This window comes from Melanerpes formicivorus, unplaced genomic scaffold, assembly GCF_026170545.1.
Source record: "Melanerpes formicivorus ecotype bairdi unplaced genomic scaffold, bMelFor1.0.p_v2 SCAF_143, whole genome shotgun sequence".
Taxonomy (NCBI): domain Eukaryota; kingdom Metazoa; phylum Chordata; class Aves; order Piciformes; family Picidae; genus Melanerpes; species Melanerpes formicivorus.
In genome coordinates this window covers 601180-628418 of record NW_027142495.1, presented here as the reverse complement: position 1 = coordinate 628418, position 27239 = coordinate 601180, and the positions used below count along the sequence as shown (strand labels likewise).

Below are 27239 nucleotides of genomic sequence, written 5' to 3'. Positions count from 1 at the left end.
AGATTGAGTTTTTATTATTGTGGGGTGTTGGTTGAGAGCTGGCTGAAGATGAGCCAGCATGTGCCCAACTGGCCAAGAAGGCCAACAGCATCCTGGCTTAGATCAGCAATGGTGTGGCCAACAGCACCAGGGCAGTGATTTTCCCCTTGTATTCAGCACTGGTGAGGACATACCTTGAATACCAGGTTCAGTTTTGGGCCTCACACTCCATAAAGGACATTGAGGTCCTGGGTTGTGTCCAGGGAAAGGCAAAAAACTGTTAAAGGGTCTAGAGCCCAAGTCTCCTGAGGAGGAACTGGGGGAACTAAGGATGGTCATCCTGGAGAAAGGAAGGGTCAGGGGAAACCCCCTCACTCTCTACAACACCCTGATAGGAGGTTGGAGCAAAGTGGAGACTGGTCTCTTCTCCCAAGGAAAAAGTGATAGGACAAGAAGCAATGGTCTCAGGTTGTGCCAGGGGAGGTTTAGGTTGGACATTAGGAAAAGACTCTTTCAATAAAGAACAGTCTTCCCAGGGCAGTGTACAGTCCTCATCTCTGGAGGGGTTTCAAAGCTGTGTAGATACAGTGCTGACAGACAGTTTAATGGTGACCAGAGAGTGCTGGGTTAGCAGTCAAACCTGATGATCTCAAAGGTCTCTTCCAAACAAAATGATAAGATAAAAATCTAAATGGATATTGCATCTCCAAAATAAAGAAATCACATTCCAGGCTTGAAAAGAATGTAAAGGTGTCCTGAATTCCACTGGGGAAAAAGTTAAAAATGATTTCTACTATCCCATGGAAAAGCTGGATGCAACCAGGATTTCCCTACACTGAGTTCTACCTTCAATTATATATATATATATATGTATATATGTAAGTCCAAAGCTTCCTAAGAAGGTTATGATAATGAAATGGCAACCCCTTATTTTCCCATACATTATAAACATCTTTTTATGACTGGAAAAATTATTCTTTCAGAAAATCTCAATGGCTTAGGAAAGACAAGAATTCTAGCAACTCAGCACTGCTTGGAAAGAGCTGGAGTGTTGAAGAAATACCAGCTTTTTGCCAGCACAGAGATTGAGAATCCCTATTTGCATGGGTTTTTCAAATGTAGAAAGTCATATATCCCCAAATAAAAACAGTCTCTTTCAGGAAGGACCTCTATATAGAGAGAGATAAATATATGCAGATAAAAAAGAGTCTTTGCTTCTCATGTGGTTTTACTTAACTTGTTTCTGTGCTAGTTTTTCTTATAACTCTTCAGCTCTCTAACTTGTCAAAACTAAATATATAAGTCCCAAGATGCTTGCTGAAATTTTGTCTCATGGGCCTCATTGAATCATATAATTGATTTAGTTGGAAAAGGTCTCTAAGATCGTCAAGTCCAAGTGTCAACCTAAGACCACCATGGACAATGTCTCAAAGTCTCATGTCTGCATGTTTCTTGAACACCTCCAGGGATGACTCCACCACCTTCCTGGGCAGCCTGTTCCAATTCCTGACCACTCTTTCAGCAAAGAAATTTTTCCTAATATTCAACATAAACCTCCCCTGGCACAATTTCAGGGCATTTCCTCTCATTCTATCACTTCATACAGTAAAAGCCTTAAATTCTTTAAACTACAAAAATTTCTTCTATAAGCCCCACCAGTAATTGCTGCATCAATTTCTTCCATCCTTTCTTCTCCATACACTGCAGTTTCATCTGACTGATGTCTTCATACATTGTTTTAGGCATCTTCATGGCTTTCTCACAATGTACCAATTCTACCATGTTGCTTTTCAGGTATGGATAACACAGAGACTTAGATGCTTATCTGTCCCTATTGCTGTCCAAATGCAGACTACTGGTTGCTGTAGAGAACAGACAACTCTGGGATGATGGCAGTATGGCAGCAGTTAAACCTACACCCCCAATATTAAAACTGATGAAGTAAGATGCATGGTTGTGGAGCTTACATGCATGGATAAAGGCAGGACCAGATAATTCTAGGGGTCCCTTCCAACCTGGCATTCTGTGATTCTGAGACTGACTTTACTGAAAGGAGCTGGAGACAATCCTTAAGCCAAGATCTGGCATCTAGAAACTGAGTAACTGAATAAGTAAAAAACCCAAAATTGACTCAGTGAGCATAGGTGAGATTCTTTGGCTCTATAAAAAAGATCAGATTTGAACAGATTTTATTAAATCATGGAATAGTTTAGGTTGTAAGGGACCCTCCTGCACTCAGCAGGAACATCTTCAACTAAATTATAATGCTCAAAGCATTGTCCAAGCCCTGAAATATTTCCTGGAATGGGGCATCCACAGCTTCCCTGGGCAACTTGTTCCAGTGTCTCAGCACCCTCACACTGAAGTTCTTCCTAATATATAATCTAAATCTTCCCTCTTTTACTTCAAAATCATTACCCCTCATCCTACCACTACACTGCCTGACAGAGTCTCTCCCCATCTTTCCTGTAGGCTCTCTTAAAGTACAAAAAGAGGGAACATGGGAAGTACTGGAAGTGTTTTCCAGACTTATAAACAACACAGATTTAGCTGAAATTACTAAACAGAGTAAAAGACAAGCCCAGAAAATTATGATGGTTCATGTTGCAGTTAGCCAGCATAGACTTCTGAAAGAGTCCTGTATTCCTCCTTGGGAAACAAGAGAGGAAAATCTTCTAGGATTACTTCCTACAACAGAACACCAACTACACAGGAGTTCACAGGATCTATAAAATCTCATAATGATGGAATTGACAGCTCTAGCATTTTGTCATGGCAGTTTGAGGCTTTTTGCCTCCTTTAAGAAAGCCACCAAGTTGTAGACCTCCAGGGGCTAGACAGTCCAGGAGGTGTACTCTGGAATTTGTAGTTGTGTTATTCAATCCCACAATTCTGCTCTTTATAAATTGGCAGCAAGACAAACTTTGCCTCTTTTCGCCCTCCTTTCGGCTTTCTGTCCCTGTCTGGCAAACATGAGAGAGTATGCCTGATTGTGGCCTTGAGAGGTGTAATGGGTTGGGGCAAACCCCCTCCCCACCACAGGGCAGAAACAACGACTCAGACAAAGGGATTGTAAAAGTGATGGAAAGTTGAAATAGAAAAACAATTTAAAAACAAACACCAATGAAAGCTTTACAGAGAACCACAAGCACCGTGACAAAGAGAGAGATCCCACAACATACCCAAGGACATCCCATCCCCCCCTGGGGGTACACCCAAACCCCCCCAGGGCTCTTTCCCCCCCCCCCCCCAACCCAGCCTTGGGCCTGGGCAGGCCCAAGGGAGGCGGCTCACACCATTTTACCTAGGCTGCAGCTGGGGATGAAAGAGGAAGTGAAGACCACGCATGGGCATTTTGTAGGGGAGCAGGGCATTATGGGAAATGGAATACCTGCCTGTGACCACCCCCTGGGCTGAGTCCACCCGTAGGGACCTCCCAGATGTGTTCTGCAGTGGCATCCGGGCCAGCACCCAGCCTAAACCACCACAAGAGGCCTGAATAATTTTTACTGCGCAGTTTTGGCCTTCTTAGTTGAAGGAGGCAAGGGGGTGGTGTACGGGACTTGATGGGGTAGGGCAACATACGACAGACTTAAAAGAGCACTGGAGCTTGCAGTTTAGTCTGGTTGGTGGAAGGTTTTGGGGGTTTTCATGTATACTCTATATGTATTAGCTGTTAAGGATTGTTGTGTTCTGCATTTTCCTGTGTATTTTTTGAATATAATTCTGTATTTCTTTCCAACTCAACAAGAGCATCTTTATTTTAATTCCTTTGGGAATGAAATTATTTCTGCCCATTCTTTAAATGAAGACATTTGTCTTCTACATTCCATTCAGAGTGATGGACTCCCATCTCCTCAGATCTCAGCGCATTATGCAAGTAAGAAATTACCTGCAACCAGAGTCTGTCGCTTGAGTCTGTTCCACCGTTGGCAGTGCACTGAAAAGTAGCAAACTGTCCTGCATTGACTTCCACGCTCTGAAGACGCAAGAAATGAGGAGTTTTTGCTGTTGAGAGAGGATAAAGGATTTAGTTATGCACCAAGGAAGTGTTGAGTGTGAACAACACACCAAATGAAACAGTCCTGCTTTGAAAGGTTCAAATCGCTGACTAGATGTTAGATTTTTAGGTTGGTTTCTTCTGTATCCCTACTCCATAACTCAGAATCATGGAATCACTAAATTTGGCAAAGTCCTCTAATCAAACCATTAATCCAACACTTCCAGGTCACTCAATCCCTTAGCACCTCATCTACAATTATTTTTAACATTTCCAGGGATGGCAATTCTACCACCTCCCTGGGCAGCCTGTTCTGCGGCTTAACCACTCTTCAGCAAAGACATTTTTCCTAATATCCAACCTAAATCTCCACTGCTGCAACTTGAGGTCATTTCTTCTCATCTTTTTGATTGTTTCTTGGAAGAAGAGAATGACCCTTATGTCATAAAGTCTCCTTTCTGAAAGTTGTAGAGAGTGAGAAGGTCTTCCCTAACCCTCCCTTTTTCTGGGCTAAACAGCTCCAGTTCCCTCAGTCACTTATCACAGGACTTCTGCTCTAGATGCTTCACCAGCTTCATTGCCCTTCTCTGGAGATGCTCCATCACCTCAATGTGCTGCTTCTAGTGAGGGATCCAAAACTGAACCAAATATTTCATGTGTGGCCTCACCAATGCTGAGTTCCATCTCCTATGCCACAGACAGGGACACCTGCTACTAGACCAGGTTACTCAAGGGCCCTGCCGACCTGCCTTTGGCTTGTATGCTTGGAGGCTCCACTTCTCTTAGCAATCTCTTCCAGAGCCTCACCACCCTCATATGAATTTCTTCCTAAAATCTAATCTCAATCCAGTCTCTTCCAGTTTGCACCCATTATCCCTCATTCTGTCACCCCATTCCTTTGTCAAAAGTCACTCTGCTGCTGTCCTGTAGGCCCCTTCAAATGTTGGAAGGCCACTATAAGATCTCCCTGGAGCCTTCTTTTCTCCAGGTGGAACAACCCCAGCTCTCTCAGCCTGTCTTCATGGCAGAAGTCTTCCAGCCCTCTGATCACATTTCTGGCCTCTCTGGGACCCTTCCTAACAGTTCCAGGTCCTTCCTGTTTTGGGAGTTCCAGAGCTGGACCCAGCACTGCAGGTGGAGTTTCAAGGACTCCAGGTGGGGTCTCAAAATAGATACTCCTAAAAGAACTGTGTCCATTGAATGAGGAAAGAGACTATGTGTATTTTTGTTTTACTGGAAAGAGTTAACCATATGGCAGAGAAAAACAAAGACATTTCATCCAGAATTCCTCCTTGAAAAGGCAGCATTCCTTAACCATCCAAATCCTACCACAGGCTAGGGGAAGTTTTTGTACTGTCTGTGCTAGCAGATAAGCCAGGCTCAGCACATGGCTTTCAGACATCAAATATTAGCACCTACAGTAAACTGGCAAACTAAACATACGCTGTCTAGCAGAGGTTCACAGGCATTTAAAGTGTTGCTGACGTTTTCTTAAAAGACTTTATCACTGGGAGAAATCACAGTTTTAAGGAATTTATAAATAACCAGCTATTAGAATTCAAGAAAACATTGCTTAAATGTCTAGAGAAAGGCAATGTAAGGAGGAGAAGATGGAATAACAACTTCTGAAATACTAGCTAAGAAAGGAATTTCTTTGTGGTAACAGCCCTTACTGCAATTTTGTTTTCTTAAACACTTCCCAGTTAGGATAGTCAGACTTTGGGGTGAACTCAGCCACTTCTTTGCCTATCAGATGTCTGACTGTCCAGAAAAATTCTTCAGTGAGTTATGAGTGGTCTTGATCTTCTCAGTGCTGATCAATAGACAAAGACTGGAAATCAAGAGGATGGAGCTAGACTCTTTTCATCAGTGCCCAGTGACAGACAAGGGGCAACAGCCACAAACTGGAACACAGGATCTTCCATGTGAACATAAGGAAAAACTTCTTTAAAGTAAAGGTGCCAGATCACTGAAGCAGGTTGCCCAGAGAGGTTGTGGAGTCTCCTCTGGAAAGATTCCAAAACCAGCTGGATTTTGTGATCCTGTGCAATCTGCTATGGGTGACTCTGCTTTAGCAGGGGGTTTGGACTAAATGATCTCCAGAGGTCACTTCAGCTCTCACTGTGATGGTAGTCTGTGCATTTTCTGCTTCTCAGTCACTATTTTACCCCACTCATTTTTTCCTCTCAGCTTTTCTGAACACTGGAGAAATGGCAAGTCTGAATTACCAGGCATGGCCTGAGTGGAGAGGGGTGTTAAGTTTCATGAACAAAGAGAACCACACACAGGGAAGTTTTAGGTTGGATATTAGGAAAAAATTCTTTATTGAAAGAGTGGTCAGGATTTGGAACAGGCTGCACAGGGAAATGGTGGAGTCACCATCCCTGGAGGTGTTCAAGAAATGTGTGGATATGGCAGTCTGGGACACGGCTAATGGACATGGTGGTTTAGGGTTGACACTTGAACTGAATTATCTTAAAGTTCTCTTCCAACAGAAAACACTCTGGTTCTATGATTCTGCATATTCAAGACAAACCTCAACCAGCTACCCATTCCTTTCCTTCCTACACACTTACATCTCCCATTTTGGGAGGTGATTGAGGCCCCATCCCTGGAGATCTTTGTCCTTACTGCCCTGACAACTGCCTAGCAAATGTTTTTTCCCTTTCAAGCTTGGTTTAAGGAGTTAATAATTCCCAAAGTATTTTTCCTGGCAATATATAAAATGAATAACATCACCAGTCTTGCACAGTTTTAGACACATAGTACCTCTATTCCAATTTTCACACTGTTTCAAGGTGGGGTTTTTTGTTGCTGTTGTGGGTGGGGTTGTTTTGTTTGTTTGTTGGGTTGTTGTTTTGGTTTGGTTTTTTTTATAGACAATATAACTGGTTTGATGTTTTAATTCCTAACATTTTAATTACTTCATCAAAGAGTTTTTCATTAAAGCTTTTGCATTTTAGGACTGCCACGTTAGAACTCCACACGCTGTGGGGTATAACTCAATCTCCACATGAAGAATAGTACTAGCAGGTTGGGAGAAATGATTGGTACAAATGCACAGATCAAACCTCTCAAAATCTGTACAACCAAAATTATTAAGCTGATAAAATGCTGCTTTAGGCTTCTCCCACCTGAAGCAAAGACATAAATTTAGAAACCCAGCAGCACAAATGCTGTCTAACAACATGAGACCCGTTGCATTTATTAGAAGTAAGTGATTCAGAAATAACAGCTGCTGATTCTGCATAAATGTCTCTGCATGTGTATAGGAATTTCTGAGTCTTCTTGCCACTAACACTAAAACTGTTTTTATGAGGTGCTCTGGTGCTAACCAATAAAACACTTTTTATTTTAAATCACAGCTTTTCCTTATAAGCCCCAAGGAATGCATACAAGCAGAACAGTGTATAAGAGGAAGTTAAACTGCTGCACAGAAGTCGGTGTCTTTTCCCCCAGACAGTCATTTCACAGAATGGTATGGTAGGAGTTGGAAGGGACTTCTGGGGATCATCTAGCCCAACCTCCTTGCTAAAGCAGGGTCATTCACAGCATGTTCCCTGGGATCACAATGTCCAGGTGGGTTTGGAATCTCTCCAGAGAAGGAGACTCCACAACCTCGCTGGGCAGCCTGATCCAGGGCTCTGGCACCCCCACAGCAAAATTTTCTCCTTCCGTTTAGGTGGAACTTCCTGGCTTGCAGCTTGCATCTGTTGCCCCTTGTCCTGCCACTGAGAAGAATCTGGCCCCATCCTCTTGTCCCTTACCCTTTAACTATTGATCAGCACTGAGAAGTTTCCTTCTCAGGCTGCTCTTCTCTAGTCTAAGCAGCCCCAGGTCTCTCAGCCTTTCCTCCTCATAGAGATGCTCCAGGTGCCTCAGCATCTTTGCCAGCTCCACTAGACTCTATCTAGTAGTTCTTTCTTTCTTGACCTGGGAAGCCTAGAACTGGACCCAGTATTCCAGATGTGAGTAGAGTAGATGGGGAGGAGAACCTTCCTTGACTTGCTGGTCACACTTGTCTTAATGAACCTCTGGAGACCACTGGCCTTCTTGGCCACAAGAGCACAAAGATGCCTCGTGCAAGTTTGCCCTAATGGCAAGTTCACACGGCAGGATTTTATCCTCATGTTCAGATGGAACCTTCTGGGTTCCAGTTTGTACCTGTTGCCCCTTTTTCTGTCACTGGGCACCACTGAAAAGGGTGTAAACCCATCCTCTTGTCCCCTGCCCTTCAACTATTGGTAAGCATTGACAAGATCCCCTCTCAGGCTGCTCTTCTCCAGGCTAAACAGCCCCAGGTCTCTCAGCCTTTCCTCCTCACAGAGATGCTCCAGTCCCATCAGCATCTTTGTAGCCTTCACTGGGCTCTCTCCAGTAGTTCCATGTCTCTCTTGAACTTGGAAACCCAGAATTGGCTCCTGTATTTGAGATGTGGCCTTGCTAGGGCAGAGTCCAGTGGGAGGAGAACCTCTTCCACCCTGCTCATGACACTCTTCTTAATGCACCCCAGGAGCCCATTGGACTTCTTGGCCAAAAGGTCCAAGATTGGAAAATAAGATTTTAACCTACAATTCCATCTATGATCTCAATACATCTTATTTAACAAACAGCAAATGTAAGATATGATTCTATAGCTAATTCACCTGTTCAGTTACACCTGGATTATTTACAAAGTTTGTATTGTCATCACTCTTAAAAGGATTTAGGATAATGAAGCATTGCATTTCCTTAATAATGAGATAAATACATGAGGAAGTAAAACAGTGCAAAAATTGAGCCTTTATCCTGGAGAACTACCCTAAATCATCTCATGCAGCATGATTGAACTCTCAAACAGCTGAGTTTTCTTCTCTGTATGCATTGGAAAAAGAAAACCCATGTGTATTCAGATCTTGTGCTGTTCATCTGCTCTCATAAATGTCTTAGCTGGTGGCTGCAGTGACATTTTGTTGCAGACAGAAAACTCATCAACAAATCTTGATGATTTTTGTTCTGAAAGTGTCATTAAAAAGCTTGGTTAGGGTCTGGGGCTCATGCCAAGGGCTGTACACAAGGTGCTTACAAGAGATGCTCTTAAAGCCCATAAGGTGCAGTACTCAGATGCTAGAACATTCTGTACATGCTCAGCCTGTATTTCTAGCAGTGACATTGTTTTCTGACATTGTCCTTCTCTTCTGCTTTCACGTTTATTGAAACATAGTGGCACACTCTTTTAGGGCATGGCTTTAAAACAGCAGACAGGTACTTACTACATGGATGTCCTAAAACCTTCACTTCATCGATAGCCACATATCCTGGGTGACCCAAAGTGACCACTTCAAAAACAACCTGAAAAGCATGAGGGGAAAAAGAAAAAGGAAAAAAAAGAAGAGGATTTTAGTTATCAGCTTTGTAACATAGGGATTGTGAAATTATTCTGTGATGGAAAAAGGTGTCAACCTTTTTAACACGTTGAGAACATCATGAAATATCTGTTTAACATCTTGGTTGGCAATATGGACAGCAGAGTTGAGTCCACTGGCAGCAAGCTTGTAGATGACGCCAAATTGTGTGGTCCAACTGACACACTGGAAGGAAGAACTGCCACACAGAGGGACCTGGACAGGCTTGGCAGGTGGCTCCATGCCAACCTTGTGAAGTTCACCAAGGCCAAATGCAAGCTCCTGCACCTAAGTGAGGGCAATTCCATGCACATATACAGGCTCGGTGAAGAGTGGCTTGAGAGAAGTCTTGAGGAGAAGGACTTGAGGTGTTGGTTGATGGAAAACTCAACATGAACCAGCAATGTTGAAGGCCAGAAGGCCAGCCATTTATTCTGGGCTGCTTCAGAAGTGTGACCAGCAGAATGGGTGAGGTGATTCTCCCCCTCTACTCTGCTTTCATGAGACCCATGTTGGACTACTCTCTCCAGTTTTAGTGGCCCCAACAAAAGACGGGCATTGAACTAATTGTTGGAATGGGTCCAGAGGAGGGCCACGATGATGATCAGAGGGTTGGAGAACAAATCCTATGAGGATAGGCTGTGAGAGTTGGGACTACTCAGCTTGGAGAAGAGAAGGCTCTGGAGAGACTGTATAACAAATTTCTAGTACCAGAAAAGGGCCTGAAAGAAAGTTGGAGAGAGACTTTTTACATGTGCTTGTAGTGATAGCACAAGAGGGAATGGACTGAAGCTTGAGGAGGGCAGATTTAGGCTGGATATTAGAAAGAAATTCTTTACAGTGAGAGTGGTGAGACACTGAGACAGATTGCACAGGGAAGTTGTGGATGCCTCCTGCCTAGAGTTGTTCAGGGACAGGTTGGATAAGGCCTTGAGTGACCTGGTCTAGTGAAAGGTGTCCATGCCCACAGCAGATGGTTTGGTGTAGATGATCTTTAAAGTCCCCTCCAACCCCAACAATTCTGTGATTCTGTGAAAACAGTACAATTCAATCCTCTCAAAGTGAGCTGTTCTTTCTTTTCTTTCTTTTTTTTTTTTCTTGTATTTGTACTATTTTTAGAGATTTATGAGAGTCATCATGATAAGAAATAACCAAATCCCTCCAATATTCAGTCTGCCAAAGTAGTTACCTAATAATAATCTTCAGATTCGTATTTTAGTTTCAGTTCTTTGTCTTGCAGAGTAAACTCTTGCTTGGATTTGAAGTTGCAGCTCTGCAGTGCACAGAGATTTGCATGGCATCAAAGTCATACCTATTTTTAAGAAATGTCTTTTCCATGCTCTTAATCTTCTGCCAAATGTAGTGAATTAAGCAAAGCAGATCCATTTGCTGTGGTTTGTTTAATGCCTATAAATAGGGCACAAAATAAATGGACCGTTCTTTTCACCTGATTTAAGCATACCACAAAGTAAACCTCTCCAAACACTGGCAGCCTGAGCTTTGAACATCCCAAGAGTGTTTCTGTGGGATAGACAAAAACACCCCAGCAATGTCAGCAGGTACATTTCCAAATCAACACTCAAGAATCTTAATAGAATCAGAGAATTACTTGGTTTGGAAGAGACTTTTAAGATCATCAAGTTCAGCCACCAACCTAAGACCTCCATGGCTATTAAACCATGTCCTGAATTGCCAAGAGCACACATTTCCTGAACACCTCCAGGGATGGTGACTCCACCTGGGCAGCCTGTTCCAATGCCTCACCACTCTTTCAGGAAAGAAATTTTTCCTAATCTCCGATTTAAACCTCCCCTGGCACAACCTCAGGCCATTTCCTTTTGTTCTATCACCTGATACTAGGGAGAAGAGATCAACACTCACCTCAATACAACCTCCTTTCAGGGAGTTGTAAAGAGCAATAAGGTCTCCCCTCAGCCTCCTCTTCTCCAGACCAAATAATTCCAGTTCCCTCACCCTCAGATCCAGGTTGTGATTTATTCAAAGTCAACTCTACTTACCTCTGCTAACTAGTCCCAGGAACTAAACTGAGGAAGACAAAGTTTAGAAACTGTTTTACACACCTATGCTGTGCTCAACCTTGAAGCAGATGCAGAAGGACATTACAAACCATCTACTTCAGTGCGACTACTTCAGCAGAAAGAGAATGATACTGAAAGCACGCATGTCACAAGGAAAACAAATGGCTCCCTACCTCCATTTCCTGGTGCTGAATAAACACTGGCAGAGCACCCATTCTGGATTTAAAATAAACCTTGAAGAGAGCAAATTTTCCACCACCTCCTGTGTCTGCCTTCTCACAGATTTCTCATTGGTCTATCTGTGAACTTCAATTCTATCTTTCTCAGATATAAGAAAGCTGTCCAGTGGAAAAGGACCTGGGAGTATTAGTCAACACTAAGCCAAATATGAGCCAGTGTGTGCCCAACTGGCCAAGAAGGCCAGCAGCATCCTGGCTTCAATCAGCCAGCAGCATCCTGGCTTCAATCAGCCAGCAGGAGTAGAGCAGTGATTGTCCCCCTGTACTCGGCGCTGGTGAGGTCAAACCTTGACTACTGTGTTTGATTTTAGGATCCTCACTACAAGAAAGACATTCAGGTGCTGGAGTGTAGGGCAGTGTACTTGGTGAAGGGTCTGGAGGACTGGCCTTCTGAGCAGTGGTTGAGGGAATTTGGGCTGTTTAGCTTGGAGAAAAGGAAGCTGAGGGGAGGCCTCACTATCTACAGGTACCTTAAAGGAGGTGAGGTGAGGGACAGTCTCTTCTCCCAAGTAAGAAGCAATATAACAAGAGGAAACTCAGGATGAACCTGAGGGGAGGTTTAGATTGGACATGAGGAATAATTTATTCCTCAAAAGGGTTGTCAAGCACTGGAACAAGTGGCCCAGGGAAGTGGTAGCATCACTATGGTTTGAGGAATTGAAAAACTGTAGAGATGTGGTGATGAGGAACATGATTTAGTGGTGACCCAGCAGTGTTGGGTTAATGGTTGGACTGAACAATCTTAAAGGTCTCTTTCAACCAAAATTATTCCATAATTCTATGATCTTCTAAACCCCTGTCCTTTTCTGCTAATCTCACTGGAAATTGCTGTAAATATGACTTTAAGTCTACATGAGTGACAAGAAAATAATGTCTTTTCATTTTAGTTTTGTCTCCTCTCTACAAAAACATTTCAACTGACAGCCAGTGTTGCCCCAAGATGAACCTGGCAGCAATAAGATGGCAATAAGGAAAGTCCAAAAGCCAAAAGGGTTCTGCAGGAACCTGGATCCCTGGATCAGGCTGCCCAGTGAGGTTGTGGAGTCTCCTTCTCTGGAGAGATTCCAAACCCACCTGGATATTTTGATCTTGGGCAACCTGGTGTGGATGACCCTGCTTTAACACAGGGTTTGGACTATATGATCTCCAGTGGTCTCTTCCAAGCCTCATCATGCTGCAATTCTGTGATCTCTAGATAACATTCCAAAAATGTCATTATCACAAATAAGCCAGGCAATGATTCAAGAAACTGCCAGCTGGACACAGTGTTAAATTACAATTATTGTCATTAAAGAGGGCATGTTCCAAAGAAAAGTAATACAAATTGAAATATTGCTAGCTTAATCATATGTCCATAAAAAGCAAGTGCCAAGCTCATATCAGCTTTAACGATCATAAGTTTCTGACACAAAATATGGATTTTTTAGTACATGGAAAAAGAGACCACAGCTAGTAGTGACACATCATCTTCAAAGTTTCCTTCTCTGGAGAGATTCCAAACCCACCTGGACATTGCAAACCTGGGCAACCTGCTGTGGGTGACCCTGCTTTAGTAGTGGAGTTGGACTAGATGATCTCCAGAAATCCTTTCCAACTCCCACTGTTCTGTGGTTCCGTAATACCCCTTCTATTCACGGGTTTTCAAATGCTATCAGCTGCTGTATCCAAACATAATTATATACTTTTTGTTAACATTTAAGTCAGTAAATGAAGATTATGGATTTAAATATCTCTTTAACTAAGTTATTTCCTATTTTACAGTAAAAAGAAGACTGATCTTTCACATGACACATATAGTAAGTGAGCAGCCTAGTAAATAAGGACCATGTTCAGGAATGGGCCTAGAAACACTCAGAATCATGGAACCACAGAATGGTGGAACTACCTCCTATTGCACCAGGTGGCTCAGGGCCCCATCTAACCTTGCTTTGAGCACTTCCAGGATTAGGAGTCTATACACTTTCTCTGGGCAATATGTTGCAGTGATTCACTACCCTCATGGCACCTCTCGTAACCCATTAATTAATTTAAAAGTTCATACTCTGCATCATCCCTGGAAGTGTCTAAGATTAGGCTTTCAGCAACCTGATGCAGTGGGATGCAGAGGGCTTGGAACTTCATAACCTTTAAGGTCCCTTTCAACTCAAGCCATTCTATGATTCTATGATATTAGAGGTGTGAAGACAGGTCTGAACCAGTTTTACTAGGAGTTTCACTAGAAATGAAACACAGAAATTTATTTCACATCAGACTGCGCGAGTTGAGTCTGTTCAGAATGGAGAAGGCTCCAGTGAGACCTGAAAGCAGCCTTCCAGTACCTGAAGGGATGTGGCATTTTGAAAAGAAAAAGACTGATATTCCCCACTACCACAAACAAGGGTGGGAGTGTTAAAACTGTAACAGGCTTAGCCTTGAGAAGAGGAGGCTCACAGGAGACCTTATTGCTATCTACAAGTACCTGAAGGGAGGCTGTAGCCAGGTGGGGCTTGGTCTCTTCTCCCTGGCAACCAGCACCAGAACAAGAAGACACAGTCTCAAGTTGCGCCAGGATGGTTTAGGCTGGATGCTAGGAAGAAGTTCTTCATAGAGAGAGTGATTGGCAATTAGAATGTACTGCCCAGGGAGGTGGGGGAGTCACCATCACTGGAAGTGTTTAAGAAGAAACTGGATGGGGCATTTGGTACCATGGTTTAGCTGATTAGATGGTGTTGGATGATAGGTTGGACTTGATGATCTCAAAGGTCTTTTCCAACCTGGTTAATTCTATTCTATTCTAAGGGGGCTACAGGAGAGCTGGGGAGGGATAGTTTGCAAAAGCTTGTAGTGATAGGGTAAAGGGGAATGGCTTTAGGCTGGAAGAGGGGAGATTTAGACTGGATATTAGGAAAAAATTCTTAACAGAAGGTGGTGATACATTGGAGCAGGTTGCCCCAGTAAGTTGTGGATACCACCTCATTGGAAGTGTTCAAGTGTTCAAGTCTATGTTGGATGGAGCCTTGAGCAACCTGGTCTAGTGAAAGGGAATCCCTGCCAATAGCAGGAGGGTCGGAACTAGATGATCTTTAAGGTCTATTCTAACCTAAACCATTTTATGATTCTGATCTTTCTTGTTTATTTTTTTTTCCCACATAATTTCATGGTTTAGCTGCTTTTCTTGCAAAAGCTCACATTTTTACTCCCACCTCCAAACTTCGCTTTTCCTCATGGCTGATGCAACAACTTCAGGATATAAAAAAGACATCAGTCAAAACAAAGACAATACTCAAGCAACGTCAGACTGGGCTGCCCTCAGGCTCTTTCTTCTTTTTTTTTTGCACCTATTATTTCACCACCTTATCAGCCCGGAAACAACCGGTTAAAACACTGAATTCATGTGCTCAGGAAAAAAGCTCTGCCTGCAAGCTCTTTTACTCCATTCTCCCCCTGGCAGGCATGCCAAACAGGAACCAGGGAAGTAGTTTAGCCCTGCGTTGTCCCTGATCCTCCCTGCTTCAGTGAAGAGCAAAATTAGCTTTTCATTCCTGACACTTCCCCTCGCTACGTAGGAACAAAGAAAGAGGGGCTGCTCAGCAGCAGAAATGCTTACTGCTGAAAAATGTGCAGCTCAAGATAACTTCTGTGTTCTGAAGAACAATGGAAATAAACAGGTTTTGTTGCTACACAACCTCACATCGTAAATTCCTGCCTTTGTCGGGGTAAAATTACAAGGCTTTTAGTCAAAAGCTAGATTGTACCTAATATAAACACTCTCCACTTCACACGGCTTAAAAATAGCACTTGGCAAAAACACGAGAGAGAAAGGAGTAGTAAGAAAGCTATTTAGCATCAGGCTGCAATCCTGTGTGCACCACACACTGCCCACAGCTTGCTCTTTTCTCTGCCTGTTAGGTTTCACCACTTCCTTGTCTTGATTTCACAAGGTGTTAAGCAGAAACTTGGCATTGCCTTCTACCCCTGTAGGCTGAGTTCTGCTTTGACTAATCCCAGGACTACTTGCTTCATCAGCAATGTATGATCACAACGACTACTGCTGTGTCAGAGCCACATAAAGGGAGGTTCCAGGCCCTCAAGAGTCAGGGCTGGGCTGGCAACTAGACAAGTGACAGAAGCTCTCTATGATAGAAAAAGGGAGGAAGGGAGAGAAACAGATGGGATGGTAAAGAAACTAAACTAGCTGGGATGGAAAGAAGAACAATCCAATGAAACAGAGAGACAATGCAATATCCAACTCAACTCCTGATGGCAATGATGTCACCATTGTCACCACTGATGCACAGAAGGAAACAGAGGTGCTGAGGAAGTCACAGACTGGAGTCAGCAGAAGAAGAGAAACATATTCAGGAGCTGGATTCTGGAACTGGATTCAGGAATACATTGATCAAGGTCAATGGCAGAATTGACAGAGTCCTCCTGCGACACTGGTCATTAAAGAAGAGGCTTGACCCTGGTGGTCCTTCAGCTTGATCCTAAAGATGCTGTCCATGGGATGGAATCCCTTATTGGTCAGTTGAGCGTCATCTGTCCTATTTAACAAGTGCACAATTGCTGGAGCATGCCAAAAGAAGGGCAATAAAGCCAAGAGGGGTCTAGAGGACAAATCTGAGAAGTGGCTGAGGGAACTGGGATTGTTTAGCCTGGAGAAAAGAAGGGCGAGTATTGCTGTCTCACTCTCTACAACACCTTGAAAGCAGCTGTAGCGAGATAGGGGTTGGTCTCTTCTCCCAAATAACAAGTTATAGGAGAAGAAGAAATGGCCTTAAGTTGCACCAGGGAAGGTTTAGGTTGGATGTTAGGAACATTTTCTGCAATGGGCTGCCTGTAAGTGTGATGGAGTTCCCATCCCTGGAGGGATTTTAAAGCTGAGGGACATGGTTTAGTGGTGACCTGGAAGTGCTGGGTTAATGGCTGGACTCAATGATTGTGGTGGTCTTTCCTACCAGAACAATTCTATGATTATATTCTTCACTTTTAGTTTATAGATCAATTGTTGATTTACATTTTCCTACTGATTTCCCAGAAGCTTTCCTGTTTTAGGAGCAAGGGACGGGAGGAAATAACAGAACCTTGTGTATATGACAAAAAAACCACTGACAACCCACTCGCCTGCTTTCTCTTGGCCACTTCTAGGCTGCTCTTTTTTTCCCCTATTTCGATATATGGTTTGCCCTGGCATATTCTTCTCAAAATAACTATTCCCAAATCACCCAACTCAATGAAAAAGAGTTATTTAAGATGCCTGCCACAGGGTCAAAATGCAATATGTATTTTGAAGTTTATTCTGAACCGTACATGTGCAGCTGAATACGACACGCGCAACACATGAGCATGTAACCCTGACCTTTACTGCACAAGAAGCTTAATTCCCTGTCCCAGATCAATGACTTAAGTACATTGCATGAGCCAGGCTCTGAGCAGAGCATGTGCAAATCAAGTTATGAAACAAATGAAAGCTTAAGTCCAGATTTGAAAAGGCAGGTTGGATCTATGGCTTCTTATTCCCTAAACTCCTAATTTACAGGGGAAAATGTCAGAACGGTAAAGAGTAAATCTCATCTCAGTGTGAAGTGGTAGCATATAATGCTAGGGCAATGAAGCTGGTGAGGGGTTTGGAGAGCATGTCTTATGAGGAGAATCTGAGTGAGCTGGGATTATTTAGTTTGAGGAAGAGGAGGTTGAGAGGAGACTGTATTGCTTTCTACATCTACCAGAAAGGAAATAATATTGAGATGAGTGTTGGTCTCTTCTCTCAAGAAACTAATGACAGGACAAGAGGTAGTGGCCTCAAACTGTGCCAGGGGAAGTTTAAGATGAATATTAGGAATAATTTCTTCCCTGAAAAAGTGGTCAGACTTTGGAAGAGGCTGCCCAGGGAGGTAGTGGAGGTAGTAAAAACATGAGTAGATGTGTCACTTCTAGTCATGCCACGTATTCTAGTCGTCATGGAGGCTTGGACTTGATGATCTTAGACTTCTTTTCCATCTTCAATGATTCTATGATTCTTTTTTGTCCTTACTCAGAAAGATTTGGAATTACTACAAGGATCTTACCCCATTTTCTCATTCCAGCTTCCTAGGAATTTAAGGTTTAAAGAAGGTGCAGTGGCATAGAGAGCAGCACCACTCCACTGGAAGCTATTTTTAATCCTTTCAATCCCATTTCTGGTTTTTCAAACCATGGTGTTGATTGTTTTATTTAATCAAGATTTGTTTCATCTCACTGCTGCCATGCTTGACTCCCAGCAAAGTAAAAAGCAAATAACTCTGAAGATACCAACTGAGAGGGGGGCAGGGTGTAACTTGTCATGCTGCTGTGCTAATTGGTTGTTTGCACGGTTAGAAGCAAGGAATGCAAACCACTCACCAGACTCAACCACTCAGAATGGCTTTCTGCATATTGTAAAGCTCCAAAACTGTTTTAAAAGCAGAAAATATACTTAAAATCACAGAACTAGGAAACTAGGATACTACTAATTGGTCTCAGAATCATTAAGTAGGAAAAAAGGGGGGGGGGGATTACTCTCTGTTCTAAACACACAAAATAAGAAAACAACCTTGAAATCAACAGATTTTCCTCCCACTAAAAGATCTAAATGAGAACAAAAATATCACAACACTAAGGAAAATAAAAACACCTCCCAAAACACTTACACCTTCTTAGCAGAGAAGCAGCCTCTTTAGGACTGATTTGTACCTGAAAGCATCGATTTAAGAGCTTCTCAACCTCCAAAGACTCCCCAAGAATCTAAAACCAAACTCACCACTACCCACAAGAATCTATGTTGTACTTGATCCTCCTTTTTTTCTGTTTAAAAAATTAATTCTGTTCATGTAAGGAGGAGGGTAAAGGTCTTAGCAGTTCTCAGAAGCCTTGTTTTGTTTGCAGGATGTCTTTAATAGAATCAAAAAATCATGCCATTTTAAAGGTTCAAAGAGACTTTTCAGATCATAAATTCCAACCATTAACCCAGCACAGCCAAGTCATCACTAAGCCATGTCGTTCAGTGCCACATCTTCATGGCTTTTAAACCGATCCAGGGATGGGCACTCCACCACTCCCCTGGGCATCCTGTTACAGAGCTTGATAAACCTTTCAGGGAAAAAAGGTATCCTAATATCCAATGTAAACCTCACCTGGTGTAATTTGAGAATAATTTCTCTTGTCCTGTTACTTATAGAATCATAGAATCATTTCAGCTGGAAAAGACCTTTAAGATCATCAAGTGCAACCACTATCTAACTGCCAAGTCTGGTGTTAAACCATGTCCCTCTGCCTCTTTTAAACACCTGCAGGGATGGAGTTTCAACCACATCCCTGAAAAGCCTGTTCCACTATTTGAGAAACCTTCCAGGGAAGAAGTTACTTCTAACATCCAACCTAAACTTCCAGTGGTGCAACATAGTGCCTTTTTCTCTCATCCTATCACTTCTTACTTGGGAGAAGAGATTGACCCCCACCTCATTTCAGTGATAAACTGCTTGATGCTCGTGCTTAAGGTGTATCAAGTAGACAAGAGCTTAGAAAAGCAAACCATTTCTGCTGTGACCCATAATCAAGAGAGGAAAGCAACGTTCCCTGATGGGACACCTCCTAAAGGGCTTTGATAATACAAAAATAAGACCAGCTCCAATAGAAACATCCCAGCTACTTTGAAACAAATAGCTTGGAGACCAGGAGACACAGCAGAAAAGACCAAGTTGTGCTGATAATCTTTGACCCTCAGAAGGGGTTTGGCAACTTGAAACTGTTCGTGCAACTATAATTGTAATCAGGAACTGGACTGCAGTGTAGATATAACCTAAAGTGAAAGACAGATGTTTAGCAGCAGTACTTAGAAGACCATTAATTATGGAATTAAATATATCCTTAATCACCAGAATACTTGACAATTTAAGTCAAAATAAGCAGCAATTAAACTACAATCAGTGCTGTTACGCACAGGTTACGGTTGTGATTTATAGAAGTGGTAGAGCTTTCATGTGGGGTGAAACCTGCACACACAAAAATTACTTAGTAAAAAGAAAAGTACACACTAAAAGAAATTAGCTACTCTGTTCAGCAACTGTACTTCCAAAGAGTCAATTTGAAATGGAGACCCTGCATGGAAGGTATTAAAAAGCTTGGCTAACTGGTGCTATGAGAACAAAATACTCTTAATCTTTGGAACGCTTTGCATATATGTGATAACAATATGTGATTTAAACAAGCACATCGTTAGAAGTTGGATAAAAACTCACTCCACAACCTAATCCACTCTGCATAATTGAATTTCTAGTCAGTTGCCATTAGAGAGAGGCATTTGGGCTCCCTTTCCACCCCCACCCCCCCCCCCCCCCCGCCACAAATCAGCAGCGATAGAGACCAGCACCACTATGTTGTAAAGAATCCTGAGCTGTATAAAGATTATAACCCTGAAATGTTGTCACTTGTTATGAGAAGGATGTTTGGGGTGTTGGATCAGGTCAAAAAGAAAAAACAACACCCCAGCAATGAAGCTAGTTAAGGGTTTAGAGCACAGATCTCCTGAGAAGCAGCTGAGGGAACTAAGAATGGTCAGCCTGGAAAAAAAGGAGACTTAGGGAAGACCTTCTGCCTCTCTACTACTCCCTGAAAGGAGGTTGCAGTGAGGTGGGACCAAGCCTGTTCTCCCAGCTAACAAGCAACAGAACAAGAGTAAATGTCCTCAGGTTGTACCAGAGGAAGTTTAGCTTGAACATTAGGAACAATTTCTTCCCTGAAAGAGGCTGCCCAGGGGAGTGGTGGAGTGGCTGGAATGTTTAAAAAAGCATGTAGATGTGGCACTTAGGGATGTAGTTTAATGGTGGACTTGGCAGTGCTGAGTTAATGGTTGGACTCAGTGATCTTGGAGCTCTTTTCCAACATTTATGATTCCATGGTTCTCTATCATTTCAGAGTTATAATTCCTTAAAGATCTCCTTAATGAACTCAATTTTGTTCAATAAGGTCATAGAGCCTTAGAAAGTCATAGAATAGAATCACATAATTGCTTTGGTTGGAAAGACCTTCAAGATAATTGAGTTCCACCATCAACCTAAGACCACAATGGCCATTAAACCATGTCCTGGAATGCTGTGTTCCACATGTACACCTCCAGGGCTGCTGACTCCATCACTCCCTGAAAAACCTATTCCAAAGTCTGACTACTCTTTCAGGAAAAAACTTTGCCCTAATACTCAATCTAAACCTCCCCTGGCAAAATTTTAGGCCATTTTTCTCTCATTCTATCACCAGATATTAGGTGGAAGAGATTGACACCCACCTCATTCCAGCCTCCTTTCAGACAGTTGTAGAGACAGGACTTGTCCTTGCAAGAAAGTCTTGCATGTTTTGGAAGTTACAAAAGGAACACATGGATTCATGACAAAAGAGGTTGGTTTAAGAAACCAATTAATTGCAGCTTAGGGGACAGCTCTGGTGCTAGAAATGCACTGGATGGATCCTTTGCCTCCTTCCATCACACCTGTAATCATCTAAGCTCACACCTAACTAGGATGCACATTCTCATAGGATTCACATATTCCCTCTGTCCTCTTATTGCCCTTCTCCCAGATGTTTTGCCTCCCCCAAAACAAACTGTGAAAAAGGAGAAAGCAAGAAAACAGGCAAAAAGAGTTAAGAAACAAAGAGAAACCAGTCATCACCAGCAGAATGAGGAAATTGTACTGCAGATTTCTGAGAGGATGGAATTAAGATGCTGCCGCTCAGTCCCTTGGGACAACGTTGTGAAATGACAATGCTGTACTTCCTAGGGAGGTCAATAACTCCCATCTTTGGGAGTGAGTTTTCCTCAGAAAGCTTCAAACCACAAGTATAGTGACAATGTTCAGCACAGGAAACAAAATGAAATCAAATTTTCCAAAGTGAAAGTGAAGATGAAAGAAGCCTCAATAACGTCTTTGATTTACCGATCTCTTCTCACTACACCAAATGACTTCCTTGTGTCAACTATTCTTTCTTTCTTTCTTTCTTTTTTTTTCCTTTTCTTTTTTTTGGTGGGACAAAGGAGAAAAAAGCTTGGAACTACAATACAAGAGTAAATAATCTGTAAACTTCCCTATAGAAAAGCAGCACCCTAAGGAACTGTCAAGTGAAATTCTCCTTAAATCTATAGGATGTAATCAGAAGCCCATCCTGACAATTGCTACTTCACATTTATGTTTACCGCTGGACAGAACAAATGGATATTGCATTCAAACTGAGGAGTCCAACTGAGGACTCAAAGGATTCTGCTGGTTGTAAAGCAGCAAGTATTGCTGATCTAAATCAAACTTGAGGACTCCAGTGCAATAAAATCTATTGGCATTCAATTCCAGCATTTCTAATGAACTGAAAAAGTGAGTGAATTTATTACAGGGAAATGGAGGCAATTGACTGAAATCAGTGGCAAAATATCTCAATTGTTTCAATATAATTATTTCATGCCCATTTAAAGCTTGTGTCTGTGTGCATATATTTCACACGCCTCAATAAATATGTGTAACTGTATAAATGCATCCATATTAGATATTAGATTAGACATCAGGAAGAAATTCTTATCCCACAAGAGCGGTGAGGTGCTGCAAACCTTTCTTTGATTCTGTGACTTGTGTATGTAAACCACACACAATTAGCAGCATCTATAAAAAATATATATAATTAAATATCAACGAGAATTGGGGTTGTTTAGCTTGGAGAAGAGAAGGCTCCAGGGAGACCTTAGAGTGGCCTTTCAGTATCCGAAAGAGGCCTACAAGAAAGCTGGGGAGGGACTTTTTACGAGGGACTTTTTATGATAGGACAAGAGGATGTGGATTTAAGATGGAGGAAGGTAGATTTAGACTGGATATTAGGAAGAAATTCTTTACAATAAGGGTGATGAGATACTGAAATGTTGTGGATGCCAGGGAAGGGGCTCCCTGGAACTGTTCAAGGCCAGGTTGGACAGGGCCTTGAGCAACCTGGTCTAGTGGAAGGTGTCCCTGTCCATGGCAGGAAGCGTGGAACTAGATGATGTTTAAGGTCCCTTCCAACAGAAACCATTCTATAACTCTATGATTTGCATAGGTATACCCCAATTAGCATCACCTATCAAAACATAATTGAAGATCAACAGGATATACTGAAAGATATTCTGATTTCAAATCAAAATCATGACTAGGAACCAGATAACTATAATGAGAATCAAAATTTAAAAAAATAAAAGTAAAGCATACCTGATAAAAATTGGGCCAGAAAGTGCTTATTGCCAGTTCTGCTCTGCCCCAAGTAGGAGTGATCGAGGTGTTCCAGACTGGGTTACCAATAGGTCCATCGTTAACTTTCACGTAGATATTCAAAGTGCCAGGGCTAGATCCACTCTTGCTTGAAATATAATAGTGGAAATCGATACAATGGGTATCATTTTCTTTCAGATGGGGCATCAAGAGGTGAGCTTTCTGTCCAGCATATCTCCCAGATGTATTCACCAACATGAAAGAACCTGAAAAACAAAGTCACTAGCTGAATTTTTCCACCATGTTATTTTCCTCTCCCCAATACGGTGAGCTGTAATTAAAACATAATCTACAAAATAAATAAATAATTTTTTCTTGCCTTCTACTGAGAGTTAATTTTATTTAATAAACATTTAATCTCAATCACATGATCCACAGTGGAGCAGATCTCCACCTCCAACCCATGGAGGACTCCACATTGGGCCTGAAAGATGCTGTGACCTCACTGGAAATCTTACATTGGAGGAGGCTCTTGGCAGGACCTACGACCCTGTGGAGAGAAGGCCTAGTCTGAAGCAGGATTTTGGTAGGACTTGTGACCCTGTGGAAGGGACCTGCAGCAAAGCAGTCTGCTCATGAAGAAATGCACCTCATAGAAGAATTCCATGCAGGAGCAGGTTCTGATTAGCTGCAACCCATGGGGAGGACCCACATTGGAGAAGTTCATAGAGAACATCTATCACTCATTTAGTGGCCAGCCCAGCCCTAAGCCTTGACACATGGGTCAAAGTTCTGGGCTTGTGGCTTTGAAGCCTAAAGCACCTGATTTAGTGGGAGGTGTCCCTGCCCATGGCAGGGGAGTTGGGACTAGATGATCTTTAAGGCCTCTTCCAACTCAAGGCATTCTATGATTAAAAATCTTACTGTGAGAACACCACGGAAAGATGTCCATCTTTTCTTAGCCACTTTAAAATTGCAAACCAGTATCTTCCTGATAAGCCAACCAATTCTATATTCAGAGCTACTAATAAACCAATAGTCTTTGAGAGAGTTATATTTTTAAGAACTATTTAAGAAAACTTTCAGGGAATAGTTTTTTTTTTAGAACCACTTAACCACTTAAAGCATCATGATTAAAAGCATATGCATTGTACAACTGAATCATCTGAAGAATTATCAGTGGCTTAAGAAGAGGAATTTTCTCAGTCTGGTTTGAAAATCTGTCTGGAACTCCTTTGTTGAAAGTGAAAAAATACAGAGAGTGTCACTGTAAACAGAACAAATCCTGCTTTCCTTTTTGTAAGAAAAATGAATCTTTAAAGAGAACTAAATTAAGCAGCAGGATGTCGTTCAGATTTGCTGGTTAGTTTTACTGCTGGTAAGCATCTGGTACCTAGCACATGATGAGAAATAGGAAAAATAACTGCCACTGTTCACTGGTCCACCGGGAAACACTTACCTGCCAGGGAACAAAGATTCCACAAGAAAACACATAACACTATCATCAATTCAGTACTCAGTCAGAAAAAGCAGGTCAAGGGAGGTTCTTTTCCCCCTCTACTTTGCTCTCCTGAGGACACATCTGGAGTATTGTGTCCAGTTCCGAGCTCCCCAGTTCGAGGGAGACAGAAAATTAGTGTAGAGAGTCCAGCAGGAGCTACAAAGATTCTGAGGGGACTGGAGCATCACTGTGAGAAGGAAAGGCTGATAGAACTGAGGCTGTTTAGCCTGAAGAAGAACATATTGAGAGGGCATCTACTCAATGTTCACCAAGAGCTAAAGGGTAGGGGGTCAAGAAAACAGGGCCAGGGACTTTTTAGTTGTGACTAAAGATAGGACAAGGGGCAATCTGCACAAATTGAAACCTGTACAGTTCCATCCAACATGAAGAAAGGCTTTTTGATTTTGAAGGTGCCCTGGAACAGGCTACTCAGCGAGGTTGTGGAGTCTCCTTCTCTGGAGATACTCCAACCCCACCTGGACACTGTGATACTGAGCAACCTGCTGTGGGTGACCCTGCTTTAGCAGGGAGGTTGGGCTGGGTGATCTCCCGAGGTCCCCTCCAACCCCTACCATGCTGGGATTCTGTGAAGAGATAACAAGTGCATAAAAGGTTATGACTATAACCTTTTAAAGTGACTAATTTTCCTATATGTAGTTTCACATTTAAACACATGAACGAAGGTCATTTCCTCAATCAAAACATGTAAATAGGATTTATTTGAATTTAGAGCTCAGGTCTATGTTTAAGCACTAAACACAGTATTTTGATAGCACACACTGAAATCAAACAGAGAAGAAAATCCAAGGTAGCTGATGTTGCACAGCACCCATTAAATTCAGGCTCCCTTGGTCCATGAATTTGCTAAATCATCCATACTTCACCATTTTACCCAGAAGGTTTAAATCAACAACCTGGTGCATTTTCTACAGTTTCTGTCGCTGTTTACTCCCCACTGCAAAATCCTTCAGCAGGCATTCAGCTAATACTGGCTTCATTAATATATTCATTCTCAGAAAATATAAGACTTGAAAAAAGAAAATAGAGTCTAGAGTTGCTCCAGAGGAAATAAGCAATTGAACATCCCAGTGATTCTCATTAGCATCAGTGGAAATTTTTTTGTGAGTTACAGAGGAAACTGAAGCTTTGTGTGCACACACACACAAAAGAGATGCCCTGAAGATAAAGTGACACCAAAACTGCAATAAAAAAATGAAGTATTGCTTTACAAAAAAAATATATTTGACAAGTGGAAAAGCAATGCATTGTCCTACAAAACCGATGGAAATGGCACAAGAGGGATTTCCTAGTCACGTCTGCAAGTTTCCAGCATGTCACTTCACCTTGTTAAGAGCTACTTTTTAGACTCAGAATGTCAAACACAATGAAACTGAATGTGGGATCATTTTTCATGCAGGAAGGTAATGTGACTAGTGAGCTAAGAAAGTGTGTTGCTTTTTTATCAGTCTTATACAGTGTTTACATACTGCTGCCTTATTGAGTATTACCCAGTGTGTGCCCAGGTGGACAAGAAATCCAACAGCCTCCCAGCCTGCATCAGAAATAGCGTGGCCAGCATGAGTACGGCAGTGATTGTCCACCTATACTTAGCACTGGTGAGGTGTCATCTTGAACACTGGGCTCAGTTTTGGGTCCCTCACTATGAGAATGACATTGAGGTGCTGGAGCACTTCCAGAGAAGGGAAAATGTTGCCAAAGACTGTGGAGAACAGGTTTTGTGAGATGCAGCTGAGAGGACTAGGTTTGTTTAGCCTGGAGAAAGAGAGGCTGAGGAGAGACCTTCTCACTCTCTACAGCTTCCTGACAGGAGGCTGTAGTCAGTTGGGTGGTGGTCTCTTCCCCCAGGAAACAAGTGACAGGGCTGTGTAAATGGCTTCAAGTTGTGCCAGGAGAGGTTTAGGTGGGACATTAGAAGACTATTCTACATTCTCAAACACTGGAATAGGCTCTCTAGTGAAGTGGTTGAATCATTGTCTCTGGAGGTGTTTAAAAGAGATAGAGACGTGATGCTGCAGGACACAGTTTAGCATCCCCCTTGGTAGAGCTGGGTAATGGCTGGTCTCAATGATCTTAAAGTTCTTTTCCAACCAAAATGGTTCTGTGATTCTACGATGTCACCATTTGATGACTCTGGAGGACAAATTATTTTTCTTTCCAGCCTGTGACAACAGAGCCCTGGAGCTGGCTGCCCAGAGAGGTTGTAGAGTCTCCTTCTCTGGAGACATTCCAAACCCACCTCGACATTGCCATTCTGGGCAGCCTGACCTGGGTGACACTGCCTAAGCAGGGTGATTGATCTAGGTGATTTACAGAGCTCCCTTCCAAGCCCAGTCCTCTGGAGCATCTTCCCTTTAATGTAAGGGAAATGTAAAGCTCACAGTTTTTGATGTTCCCTGCAGTTAAAGAGCTTTTAAATAGCACATAATTCTCTCAGCTTTAGCTTTGTGAGTACAGAATATTGTTGATTTGGAGCAAAGATAAATTAATGTTGGATTTATGTAAAACCTTCTGAAGCACAGGAAAAAGGGATCACATTTGAACTGCAGTTCCACTGATAAAAGCAACTGGAATTCTCTTTTTCCTTTTCCTTTTTCTCTTTTTCTCCTTTTCTATTTTCCTCTTTCTCTTTCTCTTTCTCTTTCTCTTTCTCTTTCTCTTTCTCTTTCTCTTTCTCTTTCTCTTTCTCTTTCTCTTTCTCTTTCTCTTTCTCTTTCTCTTCTTCTATTTCCTTTTCCTTTTTTTCTTTTTCCTTTTCTTTTCAACAGGAAACATGACTTGCATGAATCTAAGCTAAATGCAACAAAGTAACTCTCCCTCTGTTGGATAAGGAAGGCTGAGAGCAGTGTGGGTAAACAGTCCCCAATTA

At 42.3% G+C, this 27239-nt stretch overlaps 1 protein-coding gene across 1 annotated transcript in view; it reads right to left on the bottom strand.

The window, feature by feature from the left end:
• Nucleotides 1–27239, bottom strand: part of LOC137456940 (receptor-type tyrosine-protein phosphatase mu-like) — a 463121-nt gene that overhangs the window by 287968 nt on the left and 147914 nt on the right. The window contains exons 3-5 of the mRNA XM_068168616.1: nucleotides 22852–23117; nucleotides 9232–9310; nucleotides 3872–3987 (exon numbers count right to left, since the gene is read on the bottom strand). Of these exons, the coding sequence (XP_068024717.1) occupies nucleotides 3872–3987; nucleotides 9232–9310; nucleotides 22852–23117 (461 nt within the window). The remainder of the gene's footprint in view (nucleotides 1–3871; nucleotides 3988–9231; nucleotides 9311–22851; nucleotides 23118–27239) is intronic.